This window comes from Hyperolius riggenbachi, chromosome 5, assembly GCF_040937935.1.
Source record: "Hyperolius riggenbachi isolate aHypRig1 chromosome 5, aHypRig1.pri, whole genome shotgun sequence".
NCBI lineage: Eukaryota > Metazoa > Chordata > Amphibia > Anura > Hyperoliidae > Hyperolius > Hyperolius riggenbachi.
Window position 1 is genome coordinate 175,423,046 of NC_090650.1, and position 22,233 is coordinate 175,445,278.

A 22,233-nucleotide genomic window follows, 5' to 3' on the forward strand; every position below is an offset into this window, starting at 1 on the left:
TGGGTGGAGCCTTCAATAGCCAATCCAAATCAACCTATTGATTTTCAAGGGGAATATTTACATTGCTACCATTCTTACACTGTTAATGGCAGAGGCCTCAAACTTGATACAGCCAGTCATCGGGTGACTGGGGTCCAAATTCACTAAAGGAGGTAGAGCCACAAACAGCCAATCAGATTTGTTAGATTGATTTCAGCCATTCTGTTATTGGCAGGGTTCTCAAACTTGACACAGTTGGTCACTGGATGACTTGGTATAATAATAAGGAAAGTGGGTGGAGCCTACAACAGCCAATCAAAATTCCACTATTGATTTTCAAGGGGATATTTACATTGCCGCAATTCTTACACTCTTAATGGCAGGGGCCTCAAATTTGTTACAGTCAGTCACTGGGAGACTGGGGTTTAAATTCTGAAAACGAGGCGGGCCACAAACAGCCAATCAGATTTGTTTAATTTCAATGGAAAAATACAACTTTTTGATGCCAAAGTCCCCACAGCTCATAAACTTGGTCATTGCGTGACTGTATGTCAAGTTTAGAAATGGTGGGCAGAGCCATAAACAACTAATTATTTACATGGGAAAATATAAACTGCAGCCATTCTTATGCTGGTAATGGCAGGGTTCTCAAACTTGACACAGTTGGTCCCTGGGTGACTGAGATTAATATTCAGAAAAGTAGGTGGAACCTAATCAAAATTCACCTATTGATTTTCAAGGGGAATATATTAACTGCTGCCATTCTTACACTCTTAATGGCAGAGGCCTCAAATCTGGTACACTCAGTCACTGGGAGACTGAGGTTTAAATTCTGAAAAGGGGGCGGGCCACAAACAGCCAATCAGATTTCTTTGCTGGATAAACTGTTTCCATTCACACAATTTTGATGCAAGGAACCCGAAAGCTCACAAACTTGGTCATTGAGTGACTTTGTGTCAAGGTTACAAAAACTGGATGGAGTTAAAAACAGATTTCCCTGGGAAAATGTAAACTGCAGCCCTTCTTCACCATTAATGGCAGGGTTCTCAAACTTTGCACAGTTGGCTACTGGGATTAATATTCAGAAAAGTGGGTGAGGCCTAAAAAAGCCAAACAAAATTCACCTGTTGATTTTCAAGGGGAATATTTAAATTGCTGCCATTCTTGCACTGTTAATGGCACAAGCCTCAATCCTGGTACAGTTGGTCATTGAATCACTGGGGTTCAAATTCAGAAAAGGGGCGGAGCCACAAACAGCCAATTGGATTTGTTTCATTTCACTGGGAAAATAAAAATGATTGATGCCAAGGACCCCAAAGCTCACAAACTTGGTCATTGAGTGACCAGGTTGTGTGTCCAGGTTACAAAAAAGTAAGCGGAGCCAAAAACAAAATTTCACTGGGAAAATATAAACTGTAGCCATTCTTACACTGTTAATGGCAGGGTTCTCAAACTTTGCCCAGATGGTCACTGGGTGACTGAGATTAATATTCAGGGAAGTGGGTGGAGCTTTTAATAGCCAATCCGAATTCACCTGTTGATTTTCAAGGGGAATACTTCAATTGCTGTCATTTTTACATTGTTAATAGCAGATGCCACAAATCCGCCACAGTTGGTCATTAGGTGACTAGGGTTCAAATGCGGGAGAGGGGTGGAGCCAAAAACAGCCAATCTGATTTGTTTAATCTCTATGGGAATATATACATTTTTGATGCCAAAGACCCTAAAGCTGACAAATTTGGTCATTGAGTATTTGTGTGTTAGGGTTAGAAAAAGTGGGCAGAGCCAACACCAGCCAAATACATACCCGGGCAACCCGGGGTCATCAGCTAGTATGCTGATAAAAATTGAAAGCAGTGAAGCACTGCATACATTTTCTCTATCAATTAAATTAGCTTCTGTGATAAATGTGCATGTTTTCACATATACAGGCTGTGAGTGTGCTCCCAGCCTCAGCTTTTTATTACACTCACTCTGTCCCCTCCTTTGATGGATCAGAAATCCAGCTCTGCAGATGCTTCAGGCATCACTACAGTACAGGGCACTTGGGGAGGGGGTTGATGAGATTGAGTCCAGGTGCTAATGCTAAATACAAGACCCCTGCTGCACTCTGAATAGGTACTGTCTACAAATCTTTGTTTACAAAACCTTGTATGATTCCTCATCTGTGCCTGAACAGACACAGTCATTAGAACAATTGTGCAGAGAATCCTTGGCCTCTTGAGACAGGGAAAATAACCTTTTTTTCCGGACTGCTAGAAAATGTAGAGTGCCTTTATAGACAGCTCTGCTCGGGGCCCCTCCCCAGGCTTTTCCCTCCATGGGCTCCCCCCTGCATACCTTGCAGGGTCTATTGTTACGCCACTGCTGCCTAATCTGGTGTGCAAAGTGGTGCATTTTTATCCATTGAGTACTGTGAGCTTTGGACACAGGTAGAGGTAGACAACACATGAATGGAAATGGAGCTGCACTTTTTTTTTTTTTGGTCCCCTTCACCTTACGTAGCTGGAAGCAGTCGGGCTGTAGGTTATCCCCTCAGGCAGCAAAGGCTGTATCTATGCATACCTGCAGCCTCTCCCATCAGTGACTGAGAGGTGGGGGCATAGAACAGATTATTATTATTATTATTATTATTATTTAGTATTTATATAGCGCCGACATATTACGCAGCGCTGTACATTGTATATATATATATTGTCACTCACTGTCCCTCAAAGGAGCTCACAATCTAATCCCTACCATTGCCATATGTCTATATTATGTAGTGTAAGTACTGTAGTCTAGGGCCAATTTTAGGGGGAGCCAATTAACTTATCTGTAGGTTTTTGGAATGTGGGAGGAAACCGGAGTGCCCGGAGGAAACCCACGCAGACACGGAGAGAACATACAAACTCTTTGCAGATAGTGCCCTGGCTGGGATTCGAACCAGGGACCCAGCGCTGCAAGGCGAGAGAGCTGACCACTACGCCACCGTGCTGCACAGATGCGTGTAACTGGAGAACAGAGCAGGGACAGGCATACTACAATACAGCCTGTGCTGCTGGAGGGGTTAATTTACACAGCTGCTCTGCTTCCCGCTTGATCAAGTGTCCTTTGCTGGGGCCAGCGGCTGCTTAGTCTTAGGGCTCGTTTCCACTGTTGCGGTGCGGAATCGCCTGGATTCCACCGCAGAAGAAATCGCATGTGGCTGCATTTCCACCTGCGGATTTAGCCGCGATTTCGCATGGCAAGGAGCCAGGCGAATTTAACCATGTCACTGCCTGAGTACAGCTCCATAGCAAACCATGCGAAATCGCGGGGAAATCCGCATGACAAAGCCGCATGCGATTTCCCTATTAAATGCATTAGCGGCGATTCGCCCGCATTCCTCCCGCACGCGAAATCTGACGGCTCTGCCGTGCAGATTTCTGCCGCACCGAAAAACGAAAAACAAGTGGAAACAGCCCCATCCACTTACATTGACTATGCGAATCCGCATGCAGTGCCCGCATGCGGATTCGCTGTAGTGGAAACGAGCCCTAAGTTCTTGCCTGCTGGGAGGTAGAAAGAGGAACAGTTATAGTGTAGGCCAGGATTATGTGCTGCTGGGGCCCCTTAAACTCTGACTGGGGCCCCAAGCAGATGCTTGCGGTGCTTAGTGGGTTAATCCGGCCCTGCCATTACCACAGGCTCCTCTCTCTGCCATCTCTATGATGGCAGAGCACTGCCAGCCGGTCAGGAGCCGCTTTCATTGGTTCCTGACGCTGTCTATCAATGTAAGCCAATGTTCACAGTGATCACACGGTCAGGAGCCAATGAAAGCGGCTCCTGACCTGCTCACAGAGCTCTGCCATCTTATAGATGGCAGAATGAGTGAATTGCGGCGGGTCAAAAGCGGCGAGATTGGTGGTAACCGCGGTAGCGCGAAGTGCCGAAGCAGTAGAATTTACGTCCAGTCAGAGCTGCAGCACCACCTACTGGGCGTAGATTCATACTGCTTACTTCCAGAAGCAGTTAAGGTTAGTGCACTATTTACAAATGAGAACACTGAACACATGAACGGAACCACAAATCCCAGCAAGACCCTCACCACAACACCAGCAAAACAACAATCCTAACTGATTAACTGTAAACAAGTGAACAGCAAGCACAACTATATACAGGGATACGTGGTACAAAATCAGAGGGCAAGTAGGTAAGAAGGTCAAAAGGCAAAGCAGAGTCAAAACCAAAAAGGAATCATCAGGCAAAAAATAAAAAATGAGCGTTACTCACCTGAGGCTTTCTCCGGCCCCTTGAAGCCGACTGTCCCACGCTGGCCGCTCCGCTATCTGCCACCATCCCCGGCTCCCCGCACGGTGCAGAAGACAACCTCCAGGTCGTCCTTATTGCACCTGTGTAAAGCGCCTCTGTCAATCATGGTCATGTTGTCCCTGGCGCACTGCGCAGACGCAGTAGTTCTGCGCCTGCGCAGTGTGCCGCGGACAACGTGGCCATAATTGACAGCGGCGCAAGGGGCTGAAGAAAGCCCCAGGTGAGTAACGCTCGTTTTTTATTTCTTGCCTGATAATTCCTTTAAGATAAACAGATCAGGACAGGGAACAGGTACAGGAGGTGTCCAGATATCAGTAACGCTTGTGCTCAATAACATGGCACTTGACTCAAGCATAAACAGGCCTTAAATAGACAGTCCAATCTGTCAGGTGACTTGGTCTGCATATTTCTTTAAAACTCTATGCAACACCTGCAGGTGAACCGAAGAACTGCAGTGACTGTCCAAAGACTGGAGCTGGGCCCTCTGCTGGTGGGCAGTGGATGTCCATACAATTCAGGCAAGTGCTGTCACCAACAGGAGATCTGAGGCAACGATCATGACAACCAGGATCATAAGAGGACCTTGCCCAAAGACTCCTTACTGGTTAACATAGTGGCTTGAGACAGGATTTGAACCCTTGTGAAAGGGCTCATATCCCCCAACAGATTTTGCTGCTTTGTTTCTGATTTGTTTGATCAGCTCTGATTTGCTAGGATCACATCCTGGTTCAGTACATGATCACGACAAGCAAATCAAAGACTTACAGATCTATCACCTGACCAAACTGATCACATGCTTGTTTCAGAGTAAAATGTATTTTTTCTTATGTAGCTATCAGTTATAATAGATTATAAAAATCTGACATATCCAACAGATGTTGGACTAATCAATATCCTTATGGGGGATTCTCAGGCTTTTATATATGTTTTGAAAAACACTTCCTGAACAGCAATTACTCAGCCCAACTGCCAAAATAGTGTGAAAGCCATTAGAGGGATTAATTAGCATCTTTGTATAGGCTCCTTTCCAGGTAGTGCTTTTGTAAAGAATGAAGGAAATACTTGGAATCCCCATGAGGATATGGACTAGTCAAAAACATGTCAAGAACTGTCAGATTTTTACTGCCCCTGGAAAGTGACAGTAACATAGGAGAAAAGTAATTTATAGTACATTTTAATCTGGGAGAAATGTGATTCTTATAATGTACCATTTTTTGCAATAGTGGTCCTTTAAAGCAGGGGTCCCTAACCACCGGGCCGCAGCCCACTGCCAGTCCATGGGCAGTTTTCAGCTGGGGCAACTATACTAGCAATACAGGGGCAACTATACTAGCTATACAGGGGTAACTATATTAGCTATACAGGGGCAACTATACTAGCAATACAGGGGCAACTATACTAGCTATACAGGGGCAACTTTACTAGCTATACAGAGGCAACTATGTTAGCTATATAGGGGCAAATATGCTAGCTATATTGGGGTAACTATACTGGGATACTGGGGGCAACTATACCTAGATACCCTATACAGGGGGCACTTATTCCTGGTGGCTACCTACCTATCTATACACTCCAAATGGGAGGGTGCTGCTAACCCCAACACCACCCCCCCCCCCCCACCCCCACCCCCCGCTAACCCTGACTCCATCACGCCAAAAGACCCCGGAGAGAAGTTTGGTCTGGATAGCGGTCCCCAGACTGAAAAAGTTTGGGGACCCCTGCTTTAAAGGACACCTGAAGTGAGAGAGATCTGTAGATCACCATATTTATTTCCAATGCAAATTGCAAGAAGAAATAAAGAAGAAGAATAGAAGAACATTTAAAGAATACAAATGACAATTATAGAACTGACAAACACATTTGAAGAACACAATAGAGTACAGATAAAGAAAAAAACATTTTTTTCCCAATTTTACTTTGCAAAATATCTCTCTGTCTTATGTCATATAAGATATTTAATGCTTGATGTAGAAAGAAAAAAAGAAAGAACAACCGAGAACCCCCAATAGTGTATTATTGTTGATATAAGGTAATCTTCAATTTGTACAGCAGATATGACTCACAAGTCTGGGTTGCCGACCTCAGGCAACCACTCCAATCGCATATGGGGATATTAAGCCTGTCCCCACTCAGGCTAAGAAGTCGCTCTCCGTAGAAGAAAATCCACCAGGTGGATAATGATATTTGTAGTAGTTACAGAGGCACCAGCAGAATAAAAATTAGTAGTCTATTAAAACCAAATAAAAAATTGGGGGCCGGGGTGGATCCGTCTCGCCAATATATATGACACAACCACCATATATGGTATCCAGAAAAATATATATTTAATCAGTACTCCACATAAAATTATGCAACGCGTTTCGCGAGTCCCACTCCCAAGCAGTGCTGCACCTATCTGCACAACTTTGGAGTTACTCCTGCTCTTGTATTTGCCTGAGGAAGCGGGCTTGGGAACTGCGAAACGCATTGCATATTTTATGTGGAGTACTGATTAAATATATATTTTTCTGGATACCATATATGGTGGTTGTGTCATATGTATTGGGAAGACGGATCCACCCCGGTCCCCCAATTTTTTATTTGGTTTTATTAGACTACTCATTTTTATTCTGCTGGCGCCTCTGTAACTACTACAAATTTAATGCTTGATACTCATTTATGTAATTTTTTTTTACAAATTCACCTGATGGAGGGTGGGGGGTGGCCTGTAAATCCACACATTAGGCAGCTTATGGATTCCACCTCCTGCTTTTTGCAGCATACCCACACAATATTATAGACCATTTGTTCTAAAGCTGTCTCCAGCAGAGTAGCAATGGCCCAGATAGCATGGCATGTTGCAATTTTTGTTTAGTAAGTGCATGATAACAGTTTTTAACCCTCACACGTTTCCTTTCCTTTGTAAATGACCCTGCCCATTTTGACTCTGTTCTGTAAATTACATTTAGAAAACCATACTGTTTATTATTGTGAAGTATGTGTACACAGTATGCATTTTTTGTGCTTCTATACAATGATTAGTTGAGAACATAACAGATGTATAATATTACCTTTTTGTAAAGACTTCTAAGGTCCCTGTACTGCCACATGCTGTTAAGAACCTGAGAGGCTGCTTTGACTACTTTTGGTGAGTGCCTGTATTTGAATAGGAAAGAAAGAGTAAAGTTAGTCTACAGATATATCAGTTAATATTTTGTAAAAAGTCCAGAACTATATTGTTTAATATATAAAAAAAATAAAAAACATTACAATAAAATAAAAAAAAAATGTAAATATTTACCTAAGGGTCTAAACTTTTTAAATATCAATGTAAAGATGAAATATTTCTATTTTTTTTTTATTTTAAACTTGTAAATAGTGATAGATGCAAAACGGAAAAAATGCACCTTTGTTTCCAAATAAAATATTGTCGCCATACATTGTGATAGGGACATCATTTTAATGGTGTAATAACCGGGACATATGGGCAAATACAATACGTGAGTTTTAATTATGGAGGCATGTATTATTTTAAAACTATAATGGCTGAAAACTGAGAAATAATGAATTTTTTCCGTTTTTTTTTTTTTATTCTTCCTGTTAAAATGCATTTACAGTAAAGTGGCTCTTAGCGAAATGTACCACCCAAAGAAAGCCTAATTGGTGGCGGAAAAAACAAGATATAGATCAGTTCATTGTGATAAGTAGTGATAAAGTTATAGGAAAATGAATGGGAGGTGAAAATTGCTCGGATGCATAAAGTGAAAATGACTGAAGGCTGCATCCGTTTATTGAACCCTTCAAAACCTGATTCCTATTAGAATGCCAGACAGACCTTCCCCCAGCACAAATTTATCATCTAAAGGTGCCCATTAACGGTACAATCCCATGGCTGATCAACCATTTCCACCGTGGTAATCGGAAATGATGAATCATGCCCATTAATGGCTTAAAGGGAACGTTGACTGAACTTAAAAAAAGTTTAATTTACCTGGGGCTTTTGCCAGCCCCCTGCATCCGCCCTGTGCCTGCGCAGTTACTAAGCGATCCTCCGGTCCCCTGTAGCAGCTGAGTTTCGTTTTCAGTGACTGGGCCAGTCCATGGTCAGTGAGCCTGCCCTGCCCTGACCTTCGTGTCCTCGATCACACTCCCGTCACTTGGAGCGTCCTGCGCATGCTCAGCATGAGAAAATCATGCGCAGGATGCTCCCAGTGACGGGAGTGTGATCGAGGACACGAAGGTCAGGGAAGGCTCAGTGACCATGGACTGGCCCAGTCACTGAAAATGAAACTCAGCTGCTACAGAGGACTGGAGGATCGCTTAGTGATGGCGCAGGCACAGGGCGGCTGCAGGGGGGTGGCAAAAGCCCCGGGTAAATTAAACTTTTTTTTTTAAGTTCAGTTAAGGTTCCCTTTAATGGCCTCTAACCAATTCAATCAGATCAATGGAATCAATTCCATTGATCTGATAAAATTGGTTAACAGGAATCTGGCTATTAACCCATTCGCGTTCCGTCGTTTTCACGTGAGAAATGTTCACCTCCCATTCATTAGCCTATAACTTTATCACTACTTATCACAATGAACTGATCTATATCTTGTTTTTTCCGCCACCAATTAGGCTTTCTTTGGGGGGTACATTTTGCTAAGAGCCACTTTACTGTAAATGCATTTTAAAAGGAAGAATAAGAAAAAAATGGAAAAATTCATTATTTCTCAGTTTTCAGCCATTATAGTTTTAAAATAATACATGCCTCCATAATTAAAACTCACGTATTGTATTTGCCCATATGTCCCGGTTATTACACCGTTAAAATTATGTCCCTATCACAATGTATGGCGACAATATTTTATTTGGAAATAAAGGTGCATTTTTTCCATTTAGCATCTATCACTATTTACAAGTTTAAAATAAAAAAAATATAGAAATATTTCATCTTTACATTGATATTTAAAAAGTTTAGACCCTTAGGTAAATATTTACATGTTTTTTTTTTATTGTAATGGTTTTTTTTTTTATAGTAAACAATTTATTTGGGTAGTTTTGGGAGGGTGGGAGGTACACAATAGATTTATAATGTAAATGTGTGTTCATTTTTATTTTTTTCACTTACAGTTGTAGTATTACTTTTTGGCCAAAATATGGCGGCCATGAGTTTGTTTACATGACGTCACTCTAAGCGTAACACACGCTTAGAGTGACGCATCGGGGAGGGAACAGCCAGAAAAAGCACAGCTTCCGAGAGAAGCTGTCGCTTTTTCAGCGGGGGAGAGGAATCAGTGATCAGGCACCATAGCCCGATACATTGATTCCTTGGCTACCGAATCCGCGGCTGGGAGTGCGTGTGCACGCGCGCGATCGGTCGCGGGAGCGCGCGGTAGCGCGCATGGTTCCTGGACTTAGTTTCTACGTCCAGGAACCAAAATAGGTTAATGTGCACGACCAATCATTTTCAATAATTTACTGTGGGGTTTTGAAATGTTCAATCAGCTGCAGATTTGTACCATTAATGGGCATCTTAAGCCCAACCTAAATGCTAAATCCCCTTCATGATGACTTACCTACCCGCTAATGCTAAATCCCCTTCCTGTTGCCTGACACTAACCCACACTCCAGATGGTATATCCTTTGTGACATCTATCCCTAACCTCCTATGCTATGTCATTTTCCTGACACTAGATTCTGCCTACCTGCAAGAATTATGGCTACTTACATTGGTGTGTGTGTGTGTGGGGGGGGGGGGGGGATCTGGGGTCCTTCTGCCTACCTATGTTGGTGTATGCTTCTGACTACCTATACTGGGGGCCCTCTGGCTACCTTTACTGAGGTGGATACTTCTGTCTACCTATATGGGCATTCATCTCAGGCTACCTATACTGAACAGGCTACATCTGATTACCTATACAGGGGCTCATCTCTACTTACCTCAGGCTTCTTCATGTAGTCTTTCAGGTCCCTTATGGGAGGTTCAGCACCGCTATGTTGTCGTCACCACTTGGTGTCACTATCTCGGCTGTGCTCGCCTCCTCAATTGTGCTCCTGTAGCCAGTTTGAAAAACTTTTAACTTAGCAGGTGCAGAATGCTTTTGGCAAAGGGAGCGTGATTGAGGATTAATGCGTACTGGGCCAAGCATGAGCAGTCGCCGTATTTTTTTTTGGGGGGGGGGGTAGTAACAAAAATTTTGCTATGGGGCCCTGTGATTTCTAACTACACGCCTGCTCATGACCATCTAATAATACAGGAGGGGGAGGTGGGGCAGGAACAACCTTTTTGAGACAAGGGATATGAAAAACTGTGTGTATGTTCATAGAACTGGGAAGTTCCAACATGAAAGCCACTGTATTAACGACCTTTTTGATGGGAAATGGGCCGACAAACTTGGGCCCTAATTTCCTGGAGGGGCAACGAAGTCACAGATTACTGGTAGACAGCCAGACCAGATCACCAGGGGAGAGACTAGGACCTTCCTTGCGACTCTTGTCTGCCCAATGTTTAGCTTTCTCCTGAGATTCCAACAAAATGGACTGTATCTTCTTAAAATTTTCCGTTAAATAGGTAAGTCTGTCCTGTACAGTAGGAACTGAAGACTCAGTCACGACACCAGGTAAGTATGCAGGATGGAAGGCAAAATTGGCAAAGAATGGAGATTGTTTTGTAGCGGAGTGAACAGTATTGTTATACGCAAATTCAGCAGTGGCCAACAGGGTGGACCATAGGGATGGTCAGAATGCCAATTTCCGATTCCACGGTAAATCCGCATTCCGTCATGTACCAATTACCGATTCCGCTTTCTGCTACCAATTTCCGCATTCCAATGCGGAATTTCCGCCGGAAATCGTGGAAATTCCGCCCGACTTTAACATCGATTTTCTCAAAAACTATAAGGTCTTTTTGAAAACTTTTTTTGCATCTTGTTCAGAAGATTCTGTTTAATAAACCCTGAAAATTTGGTGTTTCTAGGACTTATGGGGGCTTTGCTATTAACCGCTAAAGTTGGCGGATTTTTACTGTAAGGTAAAATGCAGAAAATAGGCAGATGCAGATTTTCTGCATTTTACATTACAGTAAAAATCTGCCGACTTTAACGGATCTTGTGAACAAGATGCAAAAAAAAGTTTTCAAAAAGACCTTATAGTTTTTGAGAAAATCGATGTTAAAGTCGGGTGGAATTTCAGTGATTTCCGGCGGAAATCCGCCTACGGCACTTGCATCACCGATTTCTCATCGGAATTTCGGAAATTGCATTTCCGCGGAATCCGAATGAGCATCCCTAGTGGACCAGTCGTCTTGAGATGCAGAGGAGAAAATGAGTAGATATTGTTCCAAAGTTTGATTGGTCCTCTCAGTCTGGCCATTGGTTTGAGGGTGATAACCAGACGACAGGCAAGAACTAATACCCAGAAGTTTGCAGAGCTCCTTCCAAAACCTAGAGATTAACTGGGTTCCCCTGTCAGAGACAATCTCAGAAGGAAGACCATGGAGGGGGATAATCTCTTTTAAAAATACTTGGGCAGTTACTGCAGCAGAGGGAACACTTTTCAGGTGCACAAAATGGGCCATCTTGGTGAAGCGATCCACCACCACTAGGATGGTAGTGAAGCCCTCGGACAACTCAACTATGAAATCCAAGGCGATCTTATCTCAGGGTCGTTCAGGTATTGGTAGTGGATGGAGAAGACCCCAAGACTTAGATCTGGAACTTTTGGATTTGGCACAGGTCTCGCAGGTAAGCACAAACTGATTGCAGTCCTTAGACATTTCTGGTCACCAGAAGCTTCTCTGAAGAAGTTCCAGCGTCTTAGTAATTCCAAAGTGTCCTGCTAGCTTGTAATCGTGACAACTGGTAAGAACTGATTGACGGAGCTCGGAGGGAACAAAAATCTTATGAAAAAAGAGACCATCATTAAAGTCCAAATTAGAAGGAATTTATTGTACTGGAACTGTAGAACTGGCTTGCTTAATTTGGGTCAGTAATCCAGCCTGTAGAAGAAGAACGTGATTTGTAGACAGAATAGTATCAGGACTAGAATTAAGTACATTAAGTACGGGGTCTTCAAGAAACATACAGGAGAGCGCATTGGCCTTAGAGTTCTTAGAACCTTGGCGAAAGGTTAGATGGAAATTGAACCTGGAGAAAAACAGTGCCCAGCGAGCTTGACGTGGCTTCAGTCTCCTAGCAGAACGTGAATACTCCAGATTCTTGTGGTCGGTGAAGTTAAGAATAGGATGTAAAGCCCCTTCAAATAAATAGCGCCATTTTTCAAGGGCTGCCATTATAGCTAAAAGTTCTCTGTCAGCAACATCATAATTCCTCTCAGCAGAACTAAGTGTTCTGGAGAAAAAAGCTATCGGATGCAGGATGGATCAAAGCGTTGAGAGAGGATGGCCCCCAAAGCAATCTCAGATGAACCTACTTCCATGATGAAAGCTCGTGAAGGATCCGCGTGTTTGAGGATAGGAGCTGAGGTGAACAGAGACTTTAAGGCCTCAAAGGCGGACTGGGCCTCAGGAGTCCACTTAAAAGGAAGATTTACTTTGGTTAGTTGTGTGATGAGGCAACAGTCTTGGAAAAGTTCTTAATAAACCTTCGGTAAAAGTTGGCAAAGCCAATAAAACGTTGAAATGCCTTTCAGTCAGAAGGAACAGGAGAGTCAAGAATGGCAGACACTTTCTTTGGATCCATCTCAATTCCTTCAGAAGAGATTCAAAGGCCCAGAAACGGAATGTTATCCTACTCAAATTCACATTTTTCTGGTTTAGCATACAGTTCATGTGTACGTAGACGTGATAAGACCTTCTTAACATGATTCCGATGTTCTTCCAAAGAAGATGAAAAAATAAGGATATCAAGATAGACAACAAGAAAATCATCTATAAAGTCCCGAAGCACATTGTTGATAAAATGTTGAAAAGTGTCCGGAGCATTACAAAGGCCAAAGGGCATGACCAGATACTCATAGTGTCCGAAACGGGATCTGAAGGCAGTCTTCCACTCATCTCCCTTCCGGATTCTTACCAAGTTATAGGCTCCCCTTAGATCTAACTTGGTGAAGATCTTGGCAGAACGTAATCTCTGAAATAAGTCAGACATCAAAGGTTGAGGGTAACGATCTTTGGTGGTAATTTTGATTAAGTGCTCTGTAGTCGATGCAAGGCCTGAGAGAACCATCCTTCTTCTCCACAAAGTATATTCCTGCACCTGCTGGCGAAGTGGACGGTCTAATAAATCCCTTCTTAAGGTTCTTCTCAATGTAGTCATTAAGCACCTGTGATTCTGGTTCTGAAAGAGGCTATACCCTGCCATAAGGAATGGCTGCTCTGGGTTGGAGATTCACAGGACAGTCATAGATGCGATGAGGAGGAAGAGAGTCAGCCCCTTTTTTTTATCAAAAACGTCCAGAAAGTCATCATAAGCTGCTGGAATCATGGAAGCCTTCTCAGAACTGGTACAGAGCAAGCAACTGATACTTGGGAAGCAGAAACGAAAAACAGTAGGAGGAGTTGAAAAAAAACCTCCCCAGTGGACCAGTCAATTAGTTTATTATGACTGGCATCCCCAGGATAGCAAGAAACAACGGAGAAGGAATCAAATCAAAGCAGAGGTACTCCTGATGATCATCTTTAATGGTAATCATCAGAGGAAAAGTCTCTAAAGTAATGGGTCCGGAAGTGAACAGAAGATCCATCAGCAAGTTGAATAATTAATGGTTTACTCTTCTGACAAATTGGTAATTGGAGTTAGTGAGCAAAATAAAGGTCTAGGAAGCAGGAACAGGCTCCTGAATCGATATTAGTCTCGATCTTAAAGTTCTTTCCTTTTGGCCCCTGTAAAAGGAAAGAAAGAGGTATGTGAGCCGAGGAGGTCATAGGACTGTGGAGTTCCAGAGAACAAGAGGAATCTGGCTTACTTAGAGGATGGACTGGGCAGTCTTGATGGAAGTGTCCAGATGCTCCACAGTAATGGCAGAGGTTGTCAGTTCTCCGATGCTGTCTTTCTTCAGAGGATCGGGCAAGGCCCAGCTGCATAGGTTCTGGGTCATTAAAGACTGAAGGGCTAGGTACAGGAGCAGAGGCAGAAGGAAGGACCGGAACTGGAGGTGACCAGGAACTGCGGCTTAGTCCAGCTCACTTTGACGTCTCTCTCTCAGCCGTCTGTCTATCTGAATGGAAAACTGAATAAGGTCTTTGAGGGTAGCAGGGGTTCCCACACGAGCAAGCTCGTCCTTGATTGGTTCGGACAGACCAAGACGAAACTGGGACTTAAGTACAGAGTCATTCCAGTCCAGATCGCCTGACCAACGGCGGAACTCAAGGACATATTCCTCCACAGATCTTCTACCCTGACGAAGAGCACGTATGGGTGCATCAGCTGAGACTCCTTTACTGGGGTCATCATAAAGTTCTGCCATAGCCTCAAAAAAGGAAGTAGAGGCTTGTAGACAGGCGTGACCTTGCTCCACCAATCAAAGAGCCCAGGCTTGTGGTTCCCCTTGAAGGAAAGAGATAATGGCACCTACACGAATACTTTCACTGGAGTAGGTCCTAGGTAATAGAGAGAAGTGCAAGTAGCAAGCACTCCTAAACAGTCTGAACTTATTTCTGTCCCCGGAGAAGCGTTCAGGAAGAGGAACTTGGGTTCAGGAGCAGATGGGTCGGAGGATGCTGGTGATGGAGCTGGAACTGGAGCAGGAACTGGAGCTGGAATTGCAGGAGCTGCCACAGGAGCTGGTGGATTGGAAAGTTCACCATGGATCTGGGAACAGTCTCTCTGGATCTCTTGAACTGCGACAGTCAATTGTACAAGATCGCAGAGGGCATCAAAAGGAGTACGCTCTCCAGAGCCGTCCATCATGGCTGTTAGTTACTGTTAGGCTGTGTTAGGATACAGATGCTGTTGACCGCCCCACTGCGATATGGACTACCCAAGCACAGATTCTAAGTGACCACTAGTGTTCACCCACTCCCCCTTGAGGGGAGTGCAGGACTTTGCTGCCTAGTGCTCACCAGGTTGAGCTTAAGGTAATCCCACAGTGGTTAAGAGAACAGATGACGTCTCAATGTGGAGAGCCAGGAACTGAGAGTTCTCGTAGTCGTGGGCGGAGCAGAAGGTCAGGGCAGGCGGAACACTGGAAGGTCAAAGACAGGTTGGAGGTCAGGATTGGCTGCAGATAGACGTAAACAGTGAACTAGCCAAGGGGCAAGACGGGCAGCAAGCAGGAGTAGTCGGGTCACAAGCCAAGAGTCAATACCAGGAAATCAAAATCAGAATATAGCAATAAGCTTACAAGGCACACGATGTAAGAACTAACAGCACTGCTATATGGGGCAGAGCTGTTTTAATACGAAGTTGGGCGCCAAAAATTAAGCTTGCGTCTGATCACAGTGCGTGTGCGCGCGACCTTTTGCACGCAAACGTGCAACCTTTTTGGTGCACGCGCATACCGCGCAACGCCGTGCGCGCCATATAGCCCAGAGCAACAATAAAAGCCACTGCACCCGAGCACGCGTAGACACACCCACGGAAATGCCGGAAACCGCCAAGACAGTGAGCATGACAACAATGTGCAGTCACAGAGATGCAGTGAAATGTATGCACTGACTGTTACAATACAATGTGCAATCACAGAGATGCAGTGAAAGGTATGCACTGACTGGTATAATACAGTGTGCAGTCACACAGATGCAGTGAAAGGTATGCACTGACAGTATATAAAGAAGTGCAGTCACACAGATGCAGTGAACGGGATGCACTGACTGGTATATAAAACAGTGTGCAGTCACACAGATGCAGTGAAATGTATGCACTGACTGGTATAATACAGTGTGCAGTCACACAGATGCCGTGAAAGGTATGCACTGACTGGTATATAAAACAGTGTGCAGTCACACAGATGCAGTGAAAGGTGTGCAGTGACTAGAGATGGCCCGAACAGTTCACCCGCGAACGGTTCCAGGCGAACTTTGGGTGGTTTGCGTTCGCCAGCGAAGGCGAACTTTTACGGAAGTTCGTTTCGCCCCATAATGCTCCATTACGGTCAACTTTGACCCTCTATATCACAGTCAGCAGGCACATTGTCACCAATCAGACTACACTCACTCCTGGAGCCCCACCTCTGGAAAAGGCAAGGTTCTCCAGTTGTTTTACCCAGTCATCTGCCTACAGTAATTAGTTAAGTGACAGCTGCTGACAGACTCTGCTAGGGAAAGCTTAGTTAGGCTCTTGTTTGCTTGCTCCTGGTTAATTGTTATTCCTTACATTGCACACCACAACAGCGCCCTCTCCCTTCTCCCCCTCCCGGAGGAGGAGGACTTTTGTGAAGGGTGAACACCGCTGCATCCCACGAGACTCCACGACAGTGCACGACCTGGTAAGCAAATCCAGAAGTCACAGGCAAAAGAGAGAAGGTCCGCACATGTCAGTGAAGATTTCCTTTATTATTGGACATATCCATAAGCATCCAGGGCAAGCATCAGATAGCTGACATGTTTCGGACTAACCGTCCTTAATCATAGCTAACAAGATAATGACCATCTCGACATATAAGTAGAGGTGTGTATGTAAAAAAGCCCACCCATGAGTCCCACCCAAAAGGGGAGGAGTCATACGGGCTAGAACAGGTTAAAACACATGTATGAATATACAAAGAATAAAACTACATAAATGCAAGATAAAAACAAAATCAAAAGACAACATTCTCAGATCTGACCTGTAGGGACAAAGTTACACAAAGTCAGAAAATAGTAGCAAGATCCCATCTCGCATTTAAACCATGTGGAATTCTAGTACCCAATTCAAATATCCACATAGCTTCTCTTCGCAGTAATATTTTGTGTGAGTCTCCACCTCTATTGGATGGCATTACTCTCTCAATGCCGCAAAACGAGAAGCTAGTCATGTCTCCCATATGAACTTCCCGGAAGTGTCGCACCACATTGCTAATTTTTGAAGTATTCCAGCTTGCACCCAAATAATGTTCTGCTATTCTCTCTCTCAAGGGTCGGATAGTGCACCCCACGTACTGCAGGGAACATATCCCGCAAGTGATGAGGTACACAACATTTCTAGTGCCACAGTTAATAAACTGTTTAATATTGAAACTACGGCCCGTTGAGAGAGAGACAGCAACCTTGGTTTTACCGTGTACATGGCAGTATTTACAGGTCGGAACACTACATTTATGGGAGCCTACAGTGGACAACCACGTTTTATGGGCGGGCCTGGAATTAAATAAACTGGGGACAACACTTGTCCCAAAGTTGGAGCTCGTCTGCTTGAAAATCTAACCCCATCTTTTAAAACTGGTGTGAGGCCACTATCTGCCTGTAAGACTGGAAGATATCTGGAAATGATGTCAATAACTTTTTTGTATTCAGATGAGTACGTGGTGACAAAGATAGGTCTAGGGGGCTCAGGTTGGCGAGGTTCTGACGGATTAACTAGATCCACTCTGGATCTTCTGGCTGCCCGTGTTCTACCCCGCCTAATGCACCATTCTGGATAACCCCTCGCCCTAAGGCGAGCCTCCACCACATCCAATTCATGCTCTAAATTACAAGTGTTGGAACAATTCCGCTTAGCCCTTACAAATTCTCCCACAGGTATGCCACGTATGGTGTGGGCAGGATGACAGCTATCTGCCCTCAGGACAGTGTTGCCACTGCATGGCTTCCTGTAGGATGTGGTTACAACAGAGCCATGATTGGGATCACCTCTCAAAGTAAGATCCAGATAACTAATAGAGTCCTTGCTGGCAGAATAGGTAAACTGCAAATTCTGGTTATTACTATCAAAGTAATCTACCAGAGATCTTACCCCCAAGATATCTCCACTCCAAATGAGCAACAAGTCGTCAATGTACCTCCCGTACCACGCAACATCATCCAGCAGACGGCAGGCTCCCCCAAATATGTAGTGCTCCTCCCACCACCCCATGTAAAGGTTGGCAAGGGATGGTGAGAATTTGGCGCCCATAGAGGCGCCCCGCCTCTGGAGGAAGAACCTGCCGTCAAACATGAAATAGTTGTGGGCCAGGAGGTACTCGACGGCCATTAAAATGAATGTGCAGAGGTCAACTGAATAGTCTGAGTAGCGGGTAAGATGAAAGTCCAGAGCTTGGAGCGCTAGATTGTGGGGAATGCAGGAATACAGAGACTTTACATCTATGGTTACCCATGAATGGTTATCCTGCCTCTGAAATGTTTCCAAACTAGCTAACAGGTGTTTGGTATCTTTTACATAGCCCGGTAGTCGTCTGACTAAGGGCTGTAATAAAGAATCCACCCAACAACCCAAACGCTCCCCCAATGAACCAATGCCCGCCACAATAGGCCTCCCCTCGGGAGGAGATCCCAGCTTATGAATCTTAGGTAAGTGGTGAAAGATGGGCACAACGGGAAATTTTACCCACAGATATTCCATCATTTTATGATCAAAAATGCTCATACTTTCCCCACAAGACAAAAGGATCAGTAGTTTCTGCTGGAAATCCATGGTAGGATCGGCCTTCAAGGCCATATAAGTATCCTCATCTCCCAACTGTCTAAGAGCCTCATTTCTGTACATATTACTGTCGAGAACGACCACAGATCCCCCATTGTCTGCATTTCTAATGACAATTTTGTCATTGTTCTGCAGACCCCTTAGGGCTAGTCGCTCCGCGGCAGTGATATTGGTTGGATGTGTGCCAGTCAGACTACCAGCTAACTTGAGAAGATCTTTCTCTACCAGTTCCTGAAAGTTTTCAACATGTAATGTCCTCTCCTGGATCGGATAGAAATCAGGATTTCTCACGCAGATCGGTTTAGAATCTTTCAGGGTCACAATACCCGTGCTATCAGACGACAGAGCATCTAATGTCCACCTAGCACGGGTATCACTGAAATCCCCAATATTGGGTATATCAAAAGTCTGCAGAGAAGGCCGGACCTGTGGAGTATCATCTCCTTGATCAAAATGTTTTTTTAATAATAATGATCTTACAAATTTGTTAACATCCAAAAGAGTCTCAAAAACATTCAAATGGCAAGTAGGTGCAAATGACAAACCTTTAGAAAGGATTTTTATTTCTACATCATTTAGAACATATTTGGACAGATTGACAACATTGTTCAAGGATTCACCATTATGGGAGGGTACATGATGCTTATTGTGATTTCTTACACCTGCTCTCCGTGTTTTCCTCCTCTGCCGCCCCCCCTCCTCTTGTGATGTCTGTGCCTCCTGTAGTAGGACGGCTGTCCTGGCAAGTTTTTTGTCCTAACTGCCTGCTCTGAATGATTATCCCCAGTCTGTGGCTGAACCCCTGCTTGGGGATTGCCCACAGCAGCCACAGGTGTTTCTTGAACATCTGTGGCTTCAGGGGAACTAAATCTAACCTTGCGACTATTACGCTTATCACGGGATCGTGATCTAGGACGATGTGACCCAGGCGACTTAAATGTACTCTCCCAACGTCCCCACTCATAAACAACTTTCTTGGTATAATCATCAGTGTCCCTAATATATTTAGTGCGTTTTATATCTGTAATCATTATTTCCAATTTGATTATGTTATCCAACATTTTCTTATTTAATGCATCATACATTTCTATGTTATGTGACTTATAAATGGTACTCTTAATATCATCTACTTTCAATTTTAGTTCAATGAGTTTATTCTCCTCATAGGATATGATAAGACGCATCAATTTCAACGAACAATCAGTCAGTATTTCATTCCATTCAATGATAAATTGGTCTGAGTGGTCGGGACTTTTTTAATACGAAGTCCCCGGGGAATTATCCCTTCTGCCACATATTGTTTTAGGCTGGACAAGTCCCACCACACTTTAGTCTCTTTTGCCAAAATGTCCTCCAATCGTAAAAAAGCAGTCCGCATGTTCAAATCAGGATCTAAGACTGATACATTAGAGTTCCTAGAGAATACTGTGGCAAATTTATGGCACCGGTCCTGATAATAAGCGAGATCCCCCAAGGGAATAATATGTTTTTCCCTGTTACATGTGTCTGTGGCATTATTATTAACGTTTGAGATGACAGCATGTACAGGGCCAGGTACAGGTTCCACAGTGTGTGAGCTTTGGGCTATGACAGGAGATTGATCCAAATTCGCCTGAGTGGAGTAACCATCCTTCGTGATCAAATCAGTCTCAGGGGGTATATGAGAAGGAGGCATACATACTGGACTAACAGAGTTCACATTTTCTAGGCAGGGATTGGTAAGCACAACAGCAGAATGATTCAAAAGATCTCTTACCATCTCCCTGCAGTGTGGTCTGAGTTGCCCCAAGATCTCCCCAGACGCTGTCGGCATACTATCAGCTGGATGGGAGCGTTCCTGCGGGCGTGTCCTGGGGTCTGACGTCACTTCCTCCCATGTTGAGTGGCCGGACCATGAGCCAATGGAGTGTCGGCGGGTCACCTCTGCTCTGGCGCTGCTCCAGCGCAATCCACTCTCCTCTCGCAGTCGCGTCCACGCCTTCATGACGACAGACGGCCCGATCTGTGCCTCGGTGGACCCAGTCGCCGCGGCGCCGCCATTTCATTCCTCAACCAGGTAGTGTAGTTGAGCAGACTGAGTGGCATCAGGGTTTACTTTGGGAAGATCAATGGTGGTGATAACTTGTGCACGAAAGGTCTAGAATCGTCCTTAATGGCATCGATGTCCTGATGTATTGGTTCCTTGCTGACTTTGGAGGATCCCTTGACAGTAACATGAGTCAGGGCAGATACAGGAGTTTTACTCCTAAGAGAACGCTGTTCCTTGGAGGCCATAAATGAAACAGATGCAAAGCCCCAATATGATGTAAGAACTCCTTTGGTCGGCGAGAGAGCAGGTGTAAAGCTTAATACAGGACTTTTGTGAAGGGTGAACACCGCTGCATCCCACGAGACTCCACGACAGTGCACGACCTGGTAAGCAAATCCAGAAGTCACAGGCAAAAGAGAGAAGGTCCGCACATGTCAGTGAAGATTTCCTTTATTATTGGACATATCCATAAGCATCCAGGGCAAGCATCAGATAGCTGACATGTTTTGGACTAACCGTCCTTAATCATAGCTAACAAGATAATGACCATCTCGACATATAAGTAGAGGTGTGTATGTCAAAAAGCCCGCCCATGAGTTCCACCCAAAAGGGGAGGAGTCATACGGGCTAGAGCAGGTTAAAACACATGTATGAATATACAAAGCATAAAACTACATAAATGCAAGATAAAAACAACAACAAAAGACAACATTCTCAGATCTGACCTGTAGGGTCACATAACATAGAAATGTATGATGCATTAAATAAGAAAATGTTGGATAACATAATGAAATTGGAAATAATGATTACAGATATAAAACGCACTAAATATATTAGGGACACTGATGATTATACCAAGAAAGTTGTTTATGAGTGGGGACGTTGGGAGAGTACATTTAAGTCGCCTGGGTCACATCGTCCTAGATCACGATCCCGTGATAAGCGTAATAGGCGCAAGGTTAGCTTTAGTTCCCCTGAAGCCACAGATGTTCAAGAAACACCTGTGGCTGCTGTGGGCAATCCCCAAGCAGGGGTTCAGCCACAGACTGGGGATAATCATTCAGAGCAGCCAGTGGGGACAAAAAAACTTGCCAGGACAGCCGTCCTACTACAGGAGGCACAGACATCACAAGAGGAGGGGGGGGCGGCAGAGGAGGAAAACACGGAGAGCAGGTGTAAGAAATCACAATAAGCATCATGTACCCTCCCATAATGGTGAATCCTTGAACAATGTTGTCAATCTGTCCAAATATGTTCTAAATGATGTAGAAATAAAAATCCTTTCTAAAAGTTTGTCATTTGCACCTACTTGCCATTTGAACGTTTTTGAGACTCTTTTGGATGTTAACAAATTTGTAAGATCATTATTATTAAAAAAACATTTTGATCAAGGAGATGATACTCCACAGGTCCGGCCTTCTCTGCAGACTTTTGATATACCCAATATTGGGG

The 22,233-nt window shown here is 44.2% G+C and overlaps 1 protein-coding gene across 14 annotated transcripts in view; it reads right to left on the bottom strand.

Moving 5' to 3' along the window:
- CTNND2 (catenin delta 2) overlaps positions 1-22,233 on the bottom strand; it is a 2,713,436-nt gene that overhangs the window by 671,735 nt on the left and 2,019,468 nt on the right. For all 14 annotated transcript variants that reach the window (XR_011020838.1, XR_011020837.1, XM_068236432.1 and 11 more), the window contains one exon: positions 7,323-7,407. Coding sequence is in view for 12 of the 14 variants with exons in the window: in XM_068236432.1 (XP_068092533.1) it covers positions 7,323-7,407 (85 nt within the window). In the remaining 2 variants the exon portion in view is untranslated. The remainder of the gene's footprint in view (positions 1-7,322; positions 7,408-22,233) is intronic.